At 35.6% G+C, this 21,222-nt stretch overlaps 2 protein-coding genes across 2 annotated transcripts; one reads left to right on the forward strand and one right to left on the reverse strand.

Annotated features, from left to right (window-relative positions):
* Positions 1–2,795: 2,795 nt before the first annotated feature.
* Positions 2,796–7,126, reverse strand: SPATA22 (spermatogenesis associated 22). Its single transcript, XM_086624866.1, has 7 exons — positions 7,084–7,126; positions 6,624–6,752; positions 5,823–5,877; positions 5,554–5,649; positions 4,344–4,486; positions 3,368–3,465; positions 2,796–2,987 (listed from the first exon to the last, which is right to left on the reverse strand). The coding sequence occupies exons 1-7, from the start codon at positions 7,124–7,126 to the stop codon at positions 2,796–2,798; spliced, it is 756 nt and encodes a 251-aa protein (XP_086480992.1).
* Positions 7,127–9,560: 2,434 nt separating this feature from the next.
* Positions 9,561–18,040, forward strand: ASPA (aspartoacylase). Its single transcript, XM_009977534.2, has 7 exons — positions 9,561–9,572; positions 11,269–11,531; positions 13,918–14,113; positions 15,301–15,394; positions 16,171–16,278; positions 17,180–17,289; positions 17,828–18,040. The coding sequence occupies exons 1-7, from the start codon at positions 9,561–9,563 to the stop codon at positions 18,038–18,040; spliced, it is 996 nt and encodes a 331-aa protein (XP_009975836.2).
* The last annotated feature ends 3,182 nt before the right edge of the window (positions 18,041–21,222 follow it).

Raw genomic sequence — 21,222 nt, forward strand, 5'->3', positions numbered from 1 at the left:
AGATTATATTTAATTCAGAGCTCTACTTCTTAGTTTTGTATTTTGGCACAAACCAAGTGATCAAATTTATTATTCTTCACTTAGCTGAGACCAACTGATTCCTGAATTTCTTTTTTTTTTTAATTTTTTAATGGAAAGTGTACATGAAGGGACAGACAGAGACATGTTGAGGATGTGTAAGAAAATGCAAACAGATAGAACAATCACTGTGTTATTTTAATAAATGTCAAAGACTTCTGCAGTCTTGTTTACATTCCTCACCCTTCTAAACTTCAATGGAACACTGCATTGTTTTCCAAAATTATTCTGTGTCGTTACATTGTCATGCACTCTGAAAGCAAATTCTGCACATGAACATACGTTCCATTACTAATCTTTGAAAATGCAGATTCCAGTGTAGAATTAAGTGCACTGAGAGAGAGCGAGCATGCGTGTGCCATGCAGTTTTGCTCACAGTGACTAAGGAATGAAATCTTCCAAATGTTTAACGAAATAGGTCGAAGGAATGCCTCTAAAGAGAGGAGAATAAATTGCAATCACTTCTGTATAGTAATATACTTTTCAGTAACATCTTACACTTTTTCTAATCAAAGGCTGAAATTGATAATTTGCATGTAAGAGTCAGAAAAGTGAGGAAGAACAAACAACACGTGACAAGAAAACCATCACCGCGAAGCAGAGGGACAGAGATGCAGGCTTTTCTTTCCTAACCAACCTGTGCCTTTACACCAGAACCATTATACAAGACAGGATCCATATGGTTAAAAAAAACAAAAACAACTGGAAAACGTTGAGTAATGTGTATAAACTGTATTACGTAGGGTTTTTTCTGTTCTGTGTAATGTTTACGACTGTTCACTTAATGTTTCACTAGAAAAAAGTGATTTGTTAGTGTAAAGTAGAAAACCTTTTTTTGCAAAGATCTAAACTCTTACTGAAAGTCCAATTATTTGGGAGTTTTATTAACAGCCATAACGTACCTAGCAGACACCAGTGACCTATTCCTGTCGTTCCTTATTAACGGAACTTCCACACGTGCAGAACTGGAACCATCAGCACCGCAACATTTGTGTGATGATGACACACACAGGTGCTTGCAGGTCTGGTCCCCCAGTTCAAGCTTCCTTTGTGGTTTTAAATTCCTGTTACAATGGAGTCGGACCATTTACACCACCACTGTACCAAACCCTTTACTTCTTAACACTCAGCTGCTTCTGTTGTGAACACTGTCAAGCTCTGCGTCCTGTAATATCCTGCACCTTTTATGAGTTAAGCTTCTATTTGGACCTTTCTTTAATTTTTATAATGTATAAAAGAAATCAAATATATGTGTATGACGTCTACAGCTGGATAGATGAAACTGTCCTTGCAACATCCACTCTCAGAACCAGCTAAGCACAGGAGGTAGAGATGCCAACGCAAGTGATTCTTACAACAGTTAGTAAAGCATACACTTTAGATCCTCAACTGGAACATGAAGGGATGTGCTAACACTGACAGATCACTTTTTTGGATAAAGACTGTCTGCGCGTTAAGTTGTGTAAAAGAGTTTTCTTGTTACAAGTCAAACGATTTACTGGACCAGGTTCAAGTTTTATTCTAAATATATAATTTTTTAAGTGTAACTAAAAGCTGTATTTTCCATTATGTGTTTCTGCGTTGACTAGCTGGCTCCTTTTTAGAATATTAACTGTTTTCTGTATTTGACTTGTTGGATACAATATTTCAATTATTTTAAATGTGAAATTTCCAATTGCCAACCCTGTATAATAAAATTTAAAAAAAAAAATCACGTTGTTCACTGTTTTCTTGACATCTCTTTTGTTTTACAATTCCCAACAGATTTGGCACAAAGCTATTGAAGTAGGGGAACTAGCTAAGGGCAAAAGGAAATAGAAACAACAGGAATAATCTATGAAAATTAATGTTTGAAGGCAAACACATAAACATCTATGTGGTCCTTCCCTCATGAAAGATGTTTCTATGGCAAAGGCCAGGAAGTTCTGTGTTCAAATAATTATTTCTCTCCAACTTCCTCTGTGTCTTCCTACAATTTCAGGGTCTGTTGCTATTTTATACCGGTGTTATACTGATTATTTATTTAAAAAAAACCCCATGAATCAGATAACATATCAACGGGAACCATATGAATACCTAATATATACAGCTGCATCCTGTGAAATCTTCCTGTAGTATTTATTATGTACATTTCGGAAAAGCTTTTGCACGTGTTCTGGCAATCCAGCAAAGGAAAAGGAACCTGTTAGTTGGAATTGAAGTAGAATAAAGACTACCTTCTTACTTTCTACCAAAGAGCAGTTTTATTGCAGTATGTAGAGCCAGAGGAAACTTTGTTCGTGTTTGTTCGCTATTAAACTTTGACCAAATACTGCTCAAAAGTATATAGTCAACATTTTGAAATAGATATTGAAGGAACTTCTAGAAATTGAAGAACATGAAAATCAATGGCAATCTGAATTAGTATTGACAGTCTTTTTCTATGGCACTTGCACTACTGCAAAACTTAAAACATTTTCATTTAGAATTTCTCCAGTAAAATCTAATCTACTATGTAAGAAAACACTGTTGTTGCACATAGAACTAGGAAAGATAAGCTATGGAAAGTAACAGTGGGAACAAAACATTGGTACTACTATTTGCTGGAATTCACAGCATAGTGAGAGTTTCGATTATTTAATCAGATTTTCAGTACTAATTTTGGTAAATGCTTTAGGATGTCCAGCCTCTATGGGTAATGATGACTGAAAATCCGTTTTGGACAATCATTCTGACTTTTAAATTTCATTAATTGATTTTACATATGCTGTCATCGCAGCATCTGAAATTTTAACAAATTCCTGGAAAGTGGCTTGTTCTTGAATAGTTGCTGGTCTTACAGAGACACACTTGAAAACGTTCTTTTTTGTGTCGTAGTTTCCCATGCACCTGTGCACTTGACCTCTAATTAGTCTTGGAAGCTGCCGGTCCTTCATCAAAAGTGTAATAAACAAATAAAAAAATTGTATCACCTTTCTAACATAAAAGCTTTCAAAATGTCCAGTTGTGAGATACTGGTGGATATTTCTGAAGACTACATCAAATGCAGAAGGAATTTACATCCGCTTTTTTGCTATTATCAACTACTTAGAAGCTGAACTGAAAGTCTCACCTTTTTTGCTGGACCAGAAATCTGAAGATGCCTAAATAGTGACTGGCTCTAGACCAGTCTGGGAACAATATGGTATAAGGATCCAGCTTTCCTTTCACACAGTAATTTTCCGGTTTATCAGAACAACATATTATTAGTTTCATAAAAAGGATTATAGCTAGTGGTGTCTGTGTTACGCAGGGACACAGGAATACTTACAATTTCATAAAATACACAAGGCAGACTCTCCTTTCCATCTCTCAGAAGAAAATTCTTTGCCCCATGTGCTCCAGTTGTGACTGCAGAATCAAGTGTGCCTATACCATTTAGCAAAAAATAAACCATGATGTAAACATCACAGCAGTACTAAGTATGACATACAAAGACATCATGACAACATTCATCACTCAAAAGCACTAAGATACATCAAGTCAGCATCAGTCTTCTGTGAGCACCTGCGCTGACAGCACTGGAAGTTCCAGTACAAATTATGGGCTTTACATGGTCTTTGAATAGCAAAATTGTGTATGACATCTCTCTACGCTGAATGACCAAATGTGGTTTTCACAACCGCCACTGCAAACAGGATATTCCCTTGTTAAGCAGAGCACAACACAATTCTCCAAGTTTTATTGACCTTCACATGCAAGTCAACTTTAAATACTTGCAACCGTGTCAAAAGAATAGTTTTCTGAATGCCATTACATGGTATATTCTTATTCACTTTGATTTAAAGTTTAGTCACTTCAGTCTTTTGTCACGTTCGTTTCTCAGATAACGTCCATTAAAACGCAAAGCAAAACACACCAAAAGTCATATATGTTTAGAAGTACTCCAGACTTCAATTTATTCCCAGATTAATTATATCAAAAATGACTATAAAACTGTACCTCTCGACAAAAGGTTCCTTGTTAAAAGGAAAATTTATTGTAACACATTCTAAAAACAAGGAAAGAAAAGAAACAGGATATAAAGAGCTTAAATGTTGGAAGACAACTGTAGTATTAATTTTGTACCTCCTTTAGTTATATTTGATAGCTGAATGGATCTCCCAGCAGGAAAATTACATGGTGCTCATGCTGGTATTTTGTAGGTTTAAGTATTATTTCAGCTGTTGTTCCTACAGTGAATAATATTTTTTCTTGGCTGTGGTCCTACCATAACTGTCAGTTACAGCACAATCTAGCATGCTTACCTAAAACTTCAAATAATAATGGAGTTTTATCAGCATATTTACTCCAGTGCCTCATACTTTCAATGACTGCAGATATGATGCGCAAAGAATTCTTTTCCTCATTTATGTTCCCAGCTTTAGTACTGGGAGCCTTGTCTTCTGCCCTGCAGTACAACATAAGACATAGTTCAGTATCAAAATATCTGTTCTGAGTACTTGCATATGTAATTAAAGTATACAAAAGCAATCTATGTACCGTTGGTTTGGCTTTAAAAACAGATGTTAAATATTCTGACTCAAAGCACTTGAGCACACACTGAAATTTATCCATATTCAGAGCAGTTATCACACCTGTGCTTAAATCCAGCTGAATTCAATAGGCCTTAAAATCATGCTTGATTATCATCCTGTCCTGTGTAAGAAATCTTTCCTGATCTAAGATTCACACCTTTTCCATAACTCTAAAATAAAATAAGCAGTTTCTTCTGAGAGTGGTATTTCCAAATTCTTCTACCACCATCACTGAAGAAATAATTTTACAACAAACTCTAGCGCTGACCTTATTACTTCTAACAACCTTCATTTTATAAAGGCGGCTCAGAAATTCCTTCCAGCTCCATTCCATTTTGCCTTTGAAGGCACTTGTCTGAAACAATCACTCTCCTTTTGCCATTGGAAAGAAATAGGAGGAAGGGAAGAGAGAAAAAGGACAATTATAACATTGCTGGAAGTTTTCCTGCCAGCTCTAGGCATCTGAATTTGTGAGCTTTTCCTTGGTTTATAAAAGCAAAGAGTTCACAATTATATTCAGTTTTGATTAAATGTTTTGTTATACAATTGCCCTAACGTACACTGATAGAAACTTATTTATGTCCAATAATAAATGTGGTTTGAAAGTGGGTAAAACTTCAAGGAAAGGGGAATCTCAAAAAATTACGTCTAAGACCAGAAAAATTCAATCAGCTTTTATGGAAAGACTGAATTTTAGGCCTGATAATAAGGCTAGATATTAGGTCTAATTAATAGCCTCATTAGGGACACTGGAAAGATACTTAATTTCAGTGGGTTTTGGCTCATAAGCACAATGTAATTATTTAGGACTGCAGTGATGACCTAAGAATTAAAAAGTTCTCTCTGAATGCTACAGGAATATGGAAAAATGTAAAATATATTTTCACATGAGAATGATTTTGTTTAAAGAAGGATAATAAAAGTTAAATACTCCACCAACCTGCAGGCATACAAGATTTTCCCAGCATTTTCTGAATTAGGCTTTGGTGCATTTGGTGGTTTCGTAAAGGAAGGAGCCATCTGATGTTCTGTTTGGCTTTCAAAAATAAGTTTAAACTATCAGTGGCATAGTAGTAGCTTTATTGTAAGACAGACAGATGCATGTGTCATAGTTTGTGAAACTTGTATTATAATAATACAATAGAATAATGTATAATATTTGTACCCAAATAAAAATCAGTAAGCAGAAAGTGGTCTGCTTTTACGTACCCACTGTTTGCTGCTTTCTGTAGTTGAGCTTCTGCTGGGTTCGCAGTTCCCCGGCCTAATTTCCAAAAGACAAAGGGTTGAATAAGGATATAGATGGAAAAGATTGAAAGGTAGTAGGTCTTAGGGCTCCTACTCTTTATCTGCTTAATGTTCCACAAATAATGTACAGGAAGGAGAGGGGGAAAAAAGGAGAAAAAAAAAAAAGGAATGTGATCCTTTGATATCTGTAATTATAAAGCAGCTTCTAACAAGTAGGTTGCTTTTCTAGGCAAAGGTTAAGTTACAAACACTAGACTTTTATTTCTTATTAGCACAGATACTTCTATTTTACTATAAGCAAACTTTTTTACTTTATTGTAAGTCAGACACAATGAAAGTAAAAGCAGAATTCTGTATCATTCTTTCCAAGCAGAATTTGAAGAACAGAAGCTCTCTTCTGAATTACAAGACAGGCATCTTATAAATGTTTCTTCTTGTAACACAGGACTTGAATGTTGATTGAAATCAACTGAAAACAAAAGGTCAGAGTTTCAAGAGACTCTATTTAAATGCCAGTGCTACTTCATTCTCTAACACACAAAGAGTCCAACTCCCTCTAGGCACAAAGTATAAAAAGCTCAATTGTACAGAGGAGAAAGAAATTTCCTGGAGGACATTTTTACATAATGAACTTTTCAGAAATAAACATAAAGGATGCATATAGATCTTGATAAATACAATGTCTAATTTACTAAATACAGTCATAAAGTTAAAGTTTATTGGGGTTTAGAGTGATTAAAAGATAAAATATATCTTATTTACCCAATGATGTGGGAGAAAAGTTGCAAGTGCGAGTCTCAGAACTGGTACCTGGCTCATTTTCAGGTGGATTTGAAGTGAGAGGCTGCCTATTTCTTTTCTTCTGATTGAACAGAGGTACAGGCAGACAACCTAAAGTTAAAATTGAAATAATAATACTATACCAATAGCAAAAGGATACACAATCTACACTTAAAATAATGTAAATAAAGTTACTTAACAATTCTTTTACAGCACCCATAGGAATGACATTTCAAAAATACGTAACAGACCAGCCATTGCCTCACAGAATTTGTATTCCGAGCTCTCTGTCCTGCAAATAATCCCGTGAATGAAACATTTCCCTCAGTGACCAGTCACCTGACTCCATTCAGGGTCTAAGATCCTGCAAAAACACTGTGTGTTTATCCACACACATAAACATAACGAGGTATGAACTGTAGCATAGAAGAATGGATGGTACCTGCCGTGCTGCGAGTGGAAGTGTCAGCTAGACTCCTTTTCATTTCTTTGCTGTATCTCAACAGGCAATACTGTATTGATTGCTTGGAATTTGCTGTATGGAAGTTAGATAAGCAGGCAAAGTAAACTCATTCATGTTGTAAACACATTCAAAATTTATGTGATTTTATGTCAGTTTCACTTAACTCTGTATACGCAGTGACACGCATCGCTTCAGACACAAGGTTAAAATGCTTGAGCGAATGTACTGAATTTAGAAAATCCATGGGTACACAAATAACACACAATTGCTCTTTGCAGATTAAAGGCCCAAACTGCTACATTTTTGAAGTAAAAGTTGTATTCTCTGCTTTTTTAAAGTGCTATAAAAATACTGAATTAACGTCTGAATTTAAAAGTATGTATTCAAATACAATGATTATTTTTTAATTCCTCACAATAGAATACTAATAGAAAATGCATACTTACATATTGCTGCAAAATGCCATGGCAAGGTTCATGGCTCTGAGTAAAAAACTGATTTAACTATTGTTAAAAGACAGTGTCACACTTCAGAAAAATAAACTTATTTTCTGTCCATTATGGATTTAAACTGTTATTATGTCATTTTCTGTACGCAATGGATTTAAACTGAAAGAGGGCAGATTTAGGTTAGATGTAAGAAAGAAATTCTTTACATTGAGGGTGGTGAGGTACTGGCACAGGTTGCCCAGAGAAGTTGTGGATGCCCCATCCTTGGAGGTGTTCAAGGCCAGGTTGGATGGGGCTTTGGGCAACCTGGTGTAGTGGAGGATTTCCCTGCCCATGGCAGGGGGGTTGGAACTAGATGATCTTTGAGGTCCCTTCCAACCCAAACCATTCTACGATTCTATGGTTCTATGGTACAGACCTAAAACCTTTAGCCAATTTCCTTATATACAAAATACTTCATACACCAAAAAAACATTATTATCAGCCAAATATTATGAGCAGAAAAAGTCTATATTAGCATATTGGGTACAGATAGTTTGCTGTATTTGCTTTCTGATTAATCTCCTTCTATGGTAAATGTCTGTATATTACTGCACACATTAAGGATACTACCCAGACCGTTGTACAGCATTAGTTGCTGCTCTGTCAAAGTTAGTTACTGGTGCATATCGCTTTTAGTGGCATGTGAACAATACCAGCTTCTTGTGCATATAAACGATGTAAGACATTACCTCTGCATCGAATTTGATCTGGCAGTTAACCACACGCAGCTGTTAAACACGTTGGTAAGAATTAAGCATGAGCACCTACCACAGCAAGGCTAATCGATCATTTTACTCTCTATTTCTGAGAGATACCTCAGTTACCTCTGTGACAATATTAGAGCGGCTTCTAGCCATTGCTGTTACACCATTTAACTGTACTGCCAGCACTACTGAGCCTGACAGCCACCAGCGACATGCCTGGAACATAAAACCCCATAAACTGGACATTTCAATTTAGGAAGCCACTTCTGGCGTGGCACGGGATTTCGGACAGTCTTATTTTGCTTTCTGCCCTCTCTCGAATATAAGGAACCAAAACCCGAGGTAAAGCTACAGAAAAACAGTTAAGCGAAGGATGGAAAAGAGGAAATACCAGGTGAGCCGCCACAGCGCCTCACACAGCAGCCGCGCGTGACGGCAGCCCCTCGCCAGAGCGCGGAGGACGCCGCTGAGGTGAAGCCCGCCAAAAACAACGGGCCCACGGCCGGCGCGCTCGCGCCTGCGTGCGCGAGTCTCAGGGCGGGAAGGGGCGCGCCGCGCCCTCCGCAGGGCCCCGGGCGGGAGCTGAGTCTGCGCAAATACGAGAACACGAACATGAGAATCAATAAAAATGTTTCCATTCTTCACGCTGTTTTTCTCTTCAACCCCTAATCTGAGTTTTACACGCTGCTGTTCTCAGCCATGTGCGTTCTGGCTGGATCGTGTGTGAAATTTCAGCACTAGGCGGGACTGAAGCCTGTCCTTTGTTTGTAATCGCTTTTCTTCAGCCTTGGGAGGCTTTGATGAGCCGCGCTGCGCTGCTTTTTTATACCTTTGTGGCTTTAACAGCTAGACTTCACCTGCGTTTTATTGTTGCGTATGTTTTTCAGCTCATGGCACGCGTCCTAAGCTTTCAGATGTGCTAACAGGTGTTTCTGTGTAATACATAAAGCCAATCTGAATTCTTAATAAACTAAACATGATCCTACAGAATTTTTCAAAGTGTAAGCATTGGTGAAGCACGGGAATAAGGGGTCGATCCTGGTGGTTAATTCAGAAGAGTGAAAGCTCTTCGAGTGTCTGCATTTGTGCCACAAATTTGCGGGTGCTTATGTCCTGGGAGACCAGGAGTTAAAAGTTGTTTGGAAGTTAATGTGCTCTAAGGGTATAAAAGAAGCCTCCGTGGCTTTAGTTCCTAAACTCATGTTTGGAAATGCGCTGTATCTGTCCTAAAAAAGCTCTTCTTAGGGGACAAACTTCTTGCATGTTAAATGAGGTAAGTGCACAAACGATCTCTGTGTTTCACTCAGCCTTTTGCAAGGAATTACACCCATTACAGTACCACCAGCTGGAAAAAACTATATATACTGGCATTGCGTGTTTGCATTTTGCTGCTTGCGCATTAAACTGCTGTGGTGTTTAAATTCAGCAAACCGAGATCCAGAGCATGAGTCATTTTTTCAGGCGGGGTGTAAATAGCCATTTTGGCACCACTGCTGAAGAGACCGGGGTCAAAGGACAGTACAGACTGTCCAGTGCTGTGAAACACAGCTTTGCTGCTTTGTTTAATAAATTACTTACTATGATTAAATATCTGACAGCTCCTAAGTGCAGCAGTAATACAAGTGAGTGTTTAAGTAAACAGTCTCAGTATTAACTCGCTGTACGGTTCAGCAAATCTGTATGCACAAGCTGAAACACAGAGAGCGACTTTTGTAGGAAATACATTCCTGGAAGCCTTTGCCTAGATAAGTCCTATGTTTAGCTTTCTTTTTGTAAACCTACAGTCTATCAGCCCTCCCAGGTACTAGCCAAATTCTCTCAGTCTCTGGAGTATAATCTTAATGAAAAGGAATTGTTCAATAAACATTCTTTATTCCCTTGCAATGTAACATTTTTTATATTTATATGGTGTGCCAGATAGTAATTGCAAATACTTCTGTCATTTGCAGCAGTAAAACTTATTTTCTCTTCTTAAGACCTTTTATTCTAAATGTTTTGCTCCTCGTGATGGAAGTTATGGCTATTCTTTGGCTTAAGTTTCAGAAGCCTATGTGAATGCTTTTGGAAATGGAAGAAGTCAAGTTGTTGACTAAGGGTTTTTTTTTTGAGGAGAATACAACTATTGTCCCATTGTGGTCTATATCTGTTTCCTTTTTAATAAGAGATTGCAGAAGCTTTCAGGGTCGTCACTGGCAAAGTTGTTTCAATGTTTTAGAGATCTGTGTTAGCAGAACCCCAGATAGAACTAGAGCCAGGAATACTAAGTCAGTCAGTTGTGGATAAATTGCACTTTAATTTCAGCTGGTGTTCCTTCTAATCACTGTTCTTCAGATATAAAACAAAAAAGGTCATACAAGCAACAACATGCTTTGAGGAACTCAGCTGTTCTTGGTTTTTTTTAGATGAAAGTACTTGATGTTTCAGCATTATATGTTGATCCAGAGCCAAGATATGATTCATATTTTACTGGTTTTGCTGACTTTAAATCATTTAAATGCCCTTGTATTCTCTAATGTTCATGTAACTTAAAACATACATGAATATACTTGTTACACTTAGTTTGCAATGCAAAAATGTCAGAGATATTTAATTGCATTCTTAAAGTTTACATTAAAAAAGTCTTTTTCATACTGCCATTAGTACAAGATTTACTTATGTATCATATATTAATAGAGATTGCCTGGAGAAGTTAACTTTTGAACTGTGTAACAATACCATTAACAGACTTTGAGATATTACTAAACATGGTAAATGAAGGGGAGGGCTCCTCGGGAGGGAGGAGTATCCGGTTAGCAACTCCCCGCCTCCCATCGGGAGTCTAAAACTGAGAGAGAAACATTAATTCACTTTCATTCACATCTGACCTAAACAGCCTTAAAGAATTTCCCATTAAAAAGAGTAAAAATAATATTTTTTTTTTTCCGGAGACAAAAGTTTTACTTTATCATTATTTTCTGTTTTGCTTTCAGCAATTCTTAGAGCTGCTGAAAAGCATGACTTCCTCTTCTGTTGTTGATAAACCTCCGGTAAGACGGGTTGCTATCTTCGGGGGAACTCATGGCAATGAGTTATCAGGGGTATTTTTGGTCAAGCACTGGCAAGAGAATGGAGCTGAGATTCAAAGAACAGGAATGGAAGTGAAACCATTTCTTACCAACCCAAGAGCCGTGAAGAAGTGTACTAGATATATTGACTGTGATCTGAACCGTGTTTTTGACCCTGATAATCTTGGGTAAGAACAGTTGTACATTCTGTTGTTTTAATTTTCTGTTTTTAAAATTGTAAGGAGCTTCCTTTCCAGATTAAAATGTTAACACTAGTTCCACTACTATTTTAACTTTGCAGTCACATAACTGAAATTATTGACCTTTAACCCAAAAAGAACAAGTTGCATAAGTGTTAACAGATTCATTTTAAAACTATTGCTAGTAGAATGAGTTTCAAAACAACACATACTCTTAAACACAGCCTTTTAAATTAGCGTTAGATTAGCTGAACTTGGGTAAATTTAAGTGTTCTGAGTTGCAAAGTCATTATTTCTCACGTCTTCTTGTGCAATTCAGCTTTGGAGCTCTTCTGAATAGAATTAATACTTACAGGGAGATAGCAGATAAAAGCAATTTAAAGGTGGACATCTGAGTATCTGAAAGAATAGCATACAAATCAGGGAAGTGTATTTAATTTCAGTTATATACAGTAAAAGATGAAAACTCAAAAGTTAGAAATAATGTATTCTATGGCAAAATTATAGCCAAAAAGTCTCAATAATTTAACTGACTCATTATTTTAGAAGAAATATCATCTATAATAGCTGTAAAATAGTAACTGATTTTACATTTTTAGTGGGATTTTATGTTTCTCTGCTTTTAAGACATCTGTTCCAGAGGTTCACTTTGCTGTACAAACATTCTTGTGCTTGGTATAGTTGCAGGCTAAACAGGTAATTCTGTTTCAGAAAGGTCTTAATGGTAAAGGTGAATATCACTTAAAGAAATATGTATCACGTATGTTTTGCAAGCATTATTCTTACCCTGCACGTCTTTTCATCTGAGAATTTTGTTGTTTATTATATATAAACAGACTTCTTAATACCTAAGTGTTGAGGACATTCTTTTGATTGCTTACTTAGGACAAATATATGAAAAAAAAAAAGTGGTTTTGTTTGTTTTCAGCTGCTTTGAACATTGGACACTTGAAAAAATAGCAGATTAAGACACGTGTGTTGTCTTCATTTTTTAACTAATATTCCTCAGTAAATCCTATTAAGTTGCCCAGTCCTATTATAACACTACTGAATGTATTGAATACCTTCACCTGATCCCTTTAAGTGTAGACCCTTCAAGATTACAAATTATTTCACAAAATAAGAAAAACGAGTGAAATCTTGATCCTACTGAAAGTAATGGTATAAGTCCCATTGGCTTCAATAAGCACTAATTTAACAGTCTTATGTGAAGAAACCTTGAATTTCAAAGACAGAACTAAAGAATACAAAGGCAGATTATGTGATATACAGAATCGTAACAAAAAGGAGCTTGAGGGGCTCAAGTAAAAATTCTAATCCACCTCACGTTCCATCAATAGATAACTGCATGTAGATGTTCCTAGCAGCTTATGTCAGGAGATGTGATCCCATGATTTTCCTCAGCAACCTCTTCTGATGCTTAAACATCCATGCAGTTAGTAAGGTGTTTTGTTGGTATTTAACAAGCCTTTCTTTGCACAACTTAATACTAGTAGATCTTACAAAATTAATATATTACCAAGCTTGAGCCATATTGAGAAAAAACCCTGAATTTAGTGCAAAAAGATGCTGGGTGTTTCTGTGTTGTACTTGGGTAGTACCCCAAGGCTGTCCTCAAAACCTGATTTGCTGTCAAGCCTGAATGTACAGCAGCTTTGTACGCTGTTAACACATAAGATCGATGTCTTTGTGTCATACATCAGTTTCCTGTAGGGCCCTTATACAGACAGGAAGCAGATCTCCGACCCTTCTTTAGGCTAGGACCATTTTTTTTTTTTTTTTTTTTTTTTTAAGTGTACTACAGACATAGTCTGCTGAGATTACAAGTACTAAAACTTCAGAGGAATAGATTTGAAGTAGCAAAATCTTCTATGAGCTTTGGGAGTCAGGAGGGCTCAAAACAATAGACTGTAAAAGTCTGATGGGAGTATGAAAACAAGAAATAAAGCAAGTTACAAAAGACCTTGTGACTCATGTCCAAAGTAAAAGGATATGGACCAATACCTGCATACCATCTTCAGTAGGAGGTGGATCCAGTCTTGGAATTTAACTTGTTGACCAATTTTGAGTTAGTTTTCTGCATAGGGGGAAATTTTAGGATGTAAAGAAACGAGAGAAGTAAATAGCCTCCAGCTAAAATCAGATTGAAAAATTCCTCCCTTCTGCACAAGATACGTAATACTAAGACCTGTTTAACAATCATACTTGCTTTTTTCAAGCATAAATTCATCAAGTTTTAACAGTTTGGTAATTAAACAGGTGATTTAAACTCCAATCGATTATGGAATTAAAGTAAAAAGAAAAGGGTATACTATTTTGTTGACTGTAAAGCCATGGAATGAGTTTACTAATTTCTTTGTACTGATATTAACAGCAGGACAGTGGTGGAAGATATTCCATATGAAGTGAGAAGGGCTCAGGAAATCAATCATATATTTGGTCCAAAAGGTAGTGATGATGCGTATGACCTTATTTTTGACCTTCACAACACCACTTCTAACATGGGTGGTACCCTTATTCTTGAAAACTCCAGGGATGACTTTACAATTCAAATGTTTCACTATATCAAGGTAAAACTAATTTAAATAAACTATTAAAATGGATTCTTAGTTGTAATGTTGTATTACTAAATATTATTTTGTAGTTTCTTTAAATATACTAGTTTTTATTCTGCAAAACTGTTTAAAATATTTAATCACTCATAGGATTTTTTTTAAATCAGAGATAATTAATAATTTGATTATAATATCAGGTAATGCAGATTTGAACTCATTATAATCTTCATGCATTAAAGTAAGTGTTAGCAAGACTGATGGGCAAGGAGAAATGCTTAGAATAACATCTATGAGAATGAATGCAATTTAATCTCCTTTCACATTGATCTGTCAGGAACTTGCATAATTTGGGTCACACACGCTAAATAGTTAAACATTAATTTTATGAAATAAAGACACAGAACAAATAATGGAATTAGGTGGTGACAAGTGTTCCCTTCATCCGTATTTAATTTGTAGGAATAGTGATGTCTTTAGAAGCTGTTTGATTCTGCTGTTCCTGAAGCTGATATCTATTGGTAGAGTGAGGTTTGAAAAGCGCTGCCTTAAGCACAACCTGGTTGAAGTACTAGACAATGACTGATGGAATTGAGGTTAGGCCAAAGGTGTGGAATTTTAATTTTTTTTTCCTTAGAAACAAGGTATATTTTAACATTTGATTTTTTTTTTTTTGTATTACATGTATCCCATTTAAATGTTTGTAAAATATTTGAACATATGGAAAGCTTATGACTAAAATTATATGAAGAGCAATGGTAGGCAGTCATCAGGAAAGAGGCCCGAAATAAGTTCTTTTGTCAAAAAAAAGGTTAAAAATAAGGCTTAATTCATAATCTGTCCCCATAAGAGAATCTAAGTCTAACAGAAAAAATACTTGAAATCTGCTTTTATGATATTTTGATTCTAAGTTTTGGAACACCGAGCAGATTTTCTTCCTGTTAGAAATTTGAGACTAGAACTGTGTTCAATTACATTAGGAGACAGCAGCGTTCAGTGGAGCATGCCTGGCATGAGTTAATGGAAAGGACACCAACAAATAGAGCTTTGTACATTTTCTAAAGATGTCCCATTTCTTTGAGGGCCATGAAATAAAGGCAACATATTGAAGACATTGTGTAAATCACTTCTGCATCAGTAATCTTTTGTGGCACAACATTTTAAAATATTTGCATAACAAAGACATTTTTAAACAATCTCCACAGAACGCTTTGGCTCCAGAACACTGTCCTGTTTTGCTGATTGAACATCCTAGCTTGAAGTATGCAACAACTCGATCTGTAGCAAAGCATCCAGTTGGTAAATATGAAAAATAAAGACCGTTTTAACCCACCATAAGTTATTTAAAAATATGCTTTTTTCCAGATCTGTTGATTTCATTACATTAAACAGCGTTCGGATCACCGGTAGCTATTTGTTTGAGAAGATATTTACCAAATCAAATGATCATTATCTCTTCTTCTGAAGCATCCTGATTTATATTTGGCTTACAAAATACAGAAGCCAGTTGGAAATTCTTAAACTCAGTTAATCCGCTGTTTGCAGAAAATATTTATAATATATGAGGATAAGGAAGAAATAACAGCTTCAGAAAAGAAAAGTTTACTTCCTCTAAATAAGCCTTGGCTGAAACGTTGGTTGTTAGCCAAGAATGGGAAAAGAGATGAAGTGATAAAGGAAGGGGGAAATGATATTCTGCATGGAACTTGTAAACTTTTTCATTTCTGGAATCAAAACCATAACCACAGGAAAAAAAAAATCATTAGTTTGCTTTTCATATTAAACTGAGTTCTGTAAAATGCAGCATGGAAAGATAGAATGAGGAAAAGAATATGAGAAATGAATATATACAGTGACCCTTTCTCTTACTCTAGTAGCACACTCAAAAATGTGCATATGGTTCTTTAACTGATGCTGACTGGTGAGCTAATTTTCTGCTTGCCTTATAAAATCTGTACTTTAAAATTCCTCTTAAACATAAACCACAGACCCAATCAGTTGTGTATTTTTGCTGTATAATCTAAGCATGTGATACAATTATGGGTATATTAATAATCTCCCTCCTCTGCAAACAGGTGTGGAGGTGGGTCCACAGCCACAAGGTGTTGTTAGAGCTGATACGTTGGACAAAATGCGGAAGATTGTCAAACACGGGCTTGATTTTGTGCAACTTTTTAATGAAGGTAGAGTAAGTAAAGGAAGAATATAGCCCCTGTGTCATGTCAGTGGACTATTTCATAAGAGTATTTAAAAAAAAAATAGGCTAGGCTACAATATTTTACAATTAAATAGGTAATATGGAGTGGATGGCTGTTCTCCAGACCACCCAAGTGTGGTGTCAGAAAGTCAGAAGAATTCCTGTATAACTCCTCAAGGATATTTCCTCTTTCTGAAAATTCACTAAGTATACTTGATCTTAATCTTACAGTTGGCTTTGAGAATCTGAAATAGTAGCTGACGACACTTGTATAGTAGTAAGTACATGGAGAACATACATAAATTACTAAGAAAGAAGTGTTTGATTTACATGCCTTCTGTGCATTGCTGTCTAAAATTCAAGTCAATGCATTTTGTAAGGGTTTGGTATACCTGTGTACTATCTAAAATTCATACTGTCAAAAACAGGTGTTGGAAGTACTTTGAGAGTACATTTTGTCAGCTGGCATTTTTTAGAAGTAGAAGGAAAAGAATATAGTTGTGCATGTCACAGTCTCCATTATTGTGCTGGAATGGTAAAGATTAAATACCAGTGATACCATCAAACACAGGCCTGTCAATGATTTCTTCATCTACAAAATGTATCTTTGTAAGCATTCAGTGAAAAGTCACACTTAAGCACAACATTTCGATCTGGGCTTCATATGCTACAACACATGACTGGACAATCTTTCTGCAACTTGCTTTGAGGGGACAAAAAGATCTGGAGCTAGACATTTTTATGATACATGAGCTAATTACTAGCATGTGACCTTTGACGAGGTGCAACCTACTGATTTAAGCCACTCTGAAGAGAATTAATAAAGCATTGTTCTTTTTAACAGGCATTTGTTCATTTTGACATTAAATTACATTTATTCTTTCTAGGAAAGGAATTTCCACCCTGTACAATTGAGGTTTTTAAAATAATGGAGAAAGTAGATTATCCCAGGAATAAGAATGATGAAGTTATTGGCATTATTCACCCTAAACTGCAGGTAAATTCTAAACCAGTTTCCATTTATGACATTTTGCAAGTATTCCTGTGTTGCTTCTGCTACGTTGTAGTATATTTTACTAGTAAATATTTAAAATGACAATATTGCTAATGTGTTTGTTGAATACTTTAGAACTTCCCTATGGTAAGTTCTGTCACTAAGGTCACACAGTATTTCAGTAACCTAATTAGGAATCACTGAATCTAAAATCACTTTTGAACCTAAAACTGAAAAGAAAAAGACAATAGGATATCTTATATTTTAAATTGTAAATCTAATTTTGAATTCTAAAATGAGGGTCTGGTTTTAGCCAATTGTGAGCATATGCAGTTTCCTTTGAGTTCACCTTGACCAGTGAACTCTATACAAGCCTGAAAACAAGGGCCAAAAACCTGAAATTACATACTGAAGATTTAAAGGAATGATTTTTAAAGCTTTTGCCATAAACTGCAGAGAATATTGGCCATGAACTCAGAAATCACATAAAATGTACAAAACCTTGAAAGTAAATATATTCTATTTATTTTCTTTCTCTAAGGATCAAGACTGGCAGCCACTGCACAATGGTGATCCTCTGTTTTTGACTCTCGATGGAGAAGTAATTGCATATAAAGGGGACTGTACAGTCTATCCAACATTTATTAATGAAGCTGCATATTATGAAAAGAAACAAGCTTTTGTAAAAACAGTAAAAACAAAACTCACTGCAAAACACATCAGATCCTCAGTCTTACACCAGAACACCACTTAAGAGCTTATTACATATTTTCCCTACAAAAAGCGGATTTCTTCTCTGTGAAATCCAGTATCATTCAGTAGTAATTCATGGAAAAAGAGCAGAATCTAACTTTAAATTGTAATCTAATTAACATTGCTGAGCACTTTTAAGATGACACATGCTGTCACAATGCTAATTATGACTACTGTTTACTTGTAGATGCAAAGAACAAATATTTTTATTAAGTTTGTTAGCTCACACTATATAAAGTTATTAAACTATGTACCACATATGGGTTAGTGGCTATAAAATTTATTATCCAGCATCTTATAGAAAGATGATAATTCACAAAACTACATTATATTAAAAAATTACAGCATTTCTACTTTATAACCCCAAACCTCCAACAACTAACACTTTTTGAAATGAGGTGATCCTTGCAACTAGTTCTTCAGGTAACCATACAAAATACAAGACAAAGGAAAAGCCAGGGGGAGAGAAACAGAGAGGGTATGTATGTTAAAATTCCTTTGTATTATCTGCATATGTGACTCACCCATACTGCACTGAAGTAGAAGCCTTAGGGTTTGTTTTGGTTTTCTTTTTATACTTGTGAAGATATAAAATAAGCTAAAAACATTATTTCTGAGAAAAATACACTAAAATGAAATGTAAAGCTTTTTAAATTTAAAGTATTACAAGATTAATTCAAGCTATTTCTGATTTTACATTAATTTAAAGGCAAAATTTCTAATTTAGAAAGTATCCAGTAGTCAGAAATATACTGAAGCAATAGTCAGCTTCAGGAAATAGATGTGCTTATCCTATGGACATTTTTGAAGAAAATCTCTATTGCAGTGGAGACCAGAGAAGTTTATAGCTTGGTAACTTTCTAGGTGTATCCACCTACTGCTTACAACATTTTCCAAATAAAATTTTAATCAACTGTTGTACACCAAAAGTTATCGATGAAGAAGGCAAGATTAGGTAATTACTCAGGTTTTGATGAAGAGCAATGCACAAATCATACCTGAGTATTTCGGAATGGAAATTAAGAAGAATTCCAGATGGGGAGGCTTCTCAGAATTTTGAGACTGACTTGTTCTGTATTTGTAGAGACAGCCTATCATAGTAGCTGAAAAAGAGAAGAAAATGTGAATTTATTTAATTTCCTAAAGTTGTTTTAAACATATTTGACAATAATTGGGGACAGAAAAAATACGAAAAACTTTGCATAAAGATACAATAATTAGCTATTTACTGAAAGATTAATTGTCTAGATAAGCCCCAAATTATATCCTTTGAAAAGTGATGTCTTCATTATTCAAGACTAAGCCAAAATCCTTTTTTCCTTGCTTTGTATAACTCCTACAGCAATAAAATAAAAGCACAGGACAGAATGTTTATTGAATTACAAGTTTTATTTCTTTATATTTAAATAAACATTGTATAAAACGTACAGAATTATCTGCTCTAGTCATTATTCATAGCATTCTAGATAAGAACCTTGATATAGGAGACAGGTGTGATCTGGCAGGGCCTCTATGGCCACAAAAGTCATTTTCTTAGTGAAGAACTTTTAGAAACAGCCCCCCAGCTTCCTCCTGTTTTATCATACAGTTTTAGACCTGGACATTGGCATAACACATCCCTTACGGTTTTTTGTGGTTTCCCTGTTTCATGGCTACACCTACAGAGTGACCTGAGTACAGCACAGATATGTCATCTTGTTTTCAGCGACAAGTCTACCCATAGCAACGCAGAGTACAGCCCAGGCTAGTTTATTCTGGTTCCTGAGTATATGTGAAGAGGTATTTTTTTTTTCATACAAAAACTGGCACTCGGAAGAATCCAAACGGAACTGCATAGTCCAAAGGCAATGTTCTTTGTTGGCAGTTTCAACGCAGAATTAACCAGCAAAGATGAAAGATTCGAAGACCACAGGAATTTTTCTTCTCATCCTCACATATCCTACTAAGAAGGCCAAACGATGCTCAGATATGACATTGGTCTATTGATATGCATACAAGTCCTTCCCCTCAAATTCCTATGCCGTGTAAAAACATAACTGAAGATTTCAGTTTGATCCCATCCATCCAGGACATAAATGGTAGGAAACACAGGATACGGCATCTACAGAAGACCAGTTGGGTAGCGAGAGCCACGTTCACCATCCCTGCAAATAGCTTTGCACTATCCTTTCCACTGGAGAGTTCTCTCACGCTCTCTTCTGCGTTAAGAAATTCTTTTGGATCATTTTGCCCACAGCAGGCTTAGCTGTAAGAATCCAATGGAATTCATATCATTCAAACGCAGAACAGAATTCACCTGAGTCTTTCCTAAACAGCACCTTTAAAACAGGCACCAAATAAACATATACGATGAAAACCCATGACACTGAAGACAAATAATGTATTAATTGAAATTTAAAAGTACATAGAACAAATATTTCTTTTTATACATATGCACATAAAATAGAAAACTAAAAATATAATTTATAGTACTAGGTCATCACAGGTAGTGAAATGAAAAGTGCTACAGAAACGCGTTACAAAGTCCTCTGAATAAAAAAAAGTTTTAAAAGTCTGAAATTGCATAGCATTTAACTTATTTTGTTAATTTTGGGAAGAAATACTGACTTCTTGTTTTCCTGAATAGGTTGAATATAGAAAGTAGTTTTCTTTTAAACTCAAAGAACTTCTGATGTGATAACTTTTTTTTATGCAACAAGATGCAACAGCATGGGAAAAACCGAGTAAGAAAAGTAAAGACCTTGTGACTGGAACAAACTCAGAAATATTCTCCACCATGAACTATGTTTCTGCCTTATTATTTTATGGGAAGGCATATACACACAGTAATAAATAAAAAGCAGTAACCACCACATTATACCCTAGGGATTACACATAGGGAAACAGATCAGGCAAAGCACATGAGACCAGAAGAAGCTTTCTCCAACTTGTGGGATGAAGCCTCCAGTAACACTGACAATCAATACAAAAGCTTCAAATGTATCCAGAATGTTGTTATTTCAAAACAATGTACTTCATTTAGTAGTCTTCAGAATTGAAATGCCTTTCTTTTCTCCATGACAAGAACTTAACTTTTTTCACTGCGAAATGTTTCTTGTGAGTTAGAGATTCTAAAACAAAAGACAGCGGACTGGGATCACGATGACCTTAATTTTCCACAAAAGGAAGAAATATCTCACATTT

Source organism: Tauraco erythrolophus, chromosome 21, assembly GCF_009769465.1.
Source record: "Tauraco erythrolophus isolate bTauEry1 chromosome 21, bTauEry1.pri, whole genome shotgun sequence".
Taxonomy (NCBI): domain Eukaryota; kingdom Metazoa; phylum Chordata; class Aves; order Musophagiformes; family Musophagidae; genus Tauraco; species Tauraco erythrolophus.

Excerpts from the sequence above, each read along its gene's own strand:
- SPATA22 (XM_086624866.1), bottom strand. The coding sequence starts at position 7,126 with ATGAAAAGGAGTCTAGCTGACACTTCCACTCGCAGCACGGCAG. Across the intron at positions 5,650-5,822 it reads CAGAAAGCAGCAAACAGTGG|CCAAACAGAACATCAGATGG; the intron begins GTACGTAAAAGC and ends TATTTTTGAAAG. Across the intron at positions 4,487-5,553 it reads AAAATCTTGTATGCCTGCAG|GGCAGAAGACAAGGCTCCCA; the intron begins GTTGGTGGAGTA and ends GTTGTACTGCAG.
- ASPA (XM_009977534.2), top strand. Across the intron at positions 14,114-15,300 it reads AAATGTTTCACTATATCAAG|AACGCTTTGGCTCCAGAACA; the intron begins GTAAAACTAATT and ends CAATCTCCACAG. Across the intron at positions 16,279-17,179 it reads TGTGCAACTTTTTAATGAAG|GAAAGGAATTTCCACCCTGT; the intron begins GTAGAGTAAGTA and ends TATTCTTTCTAG.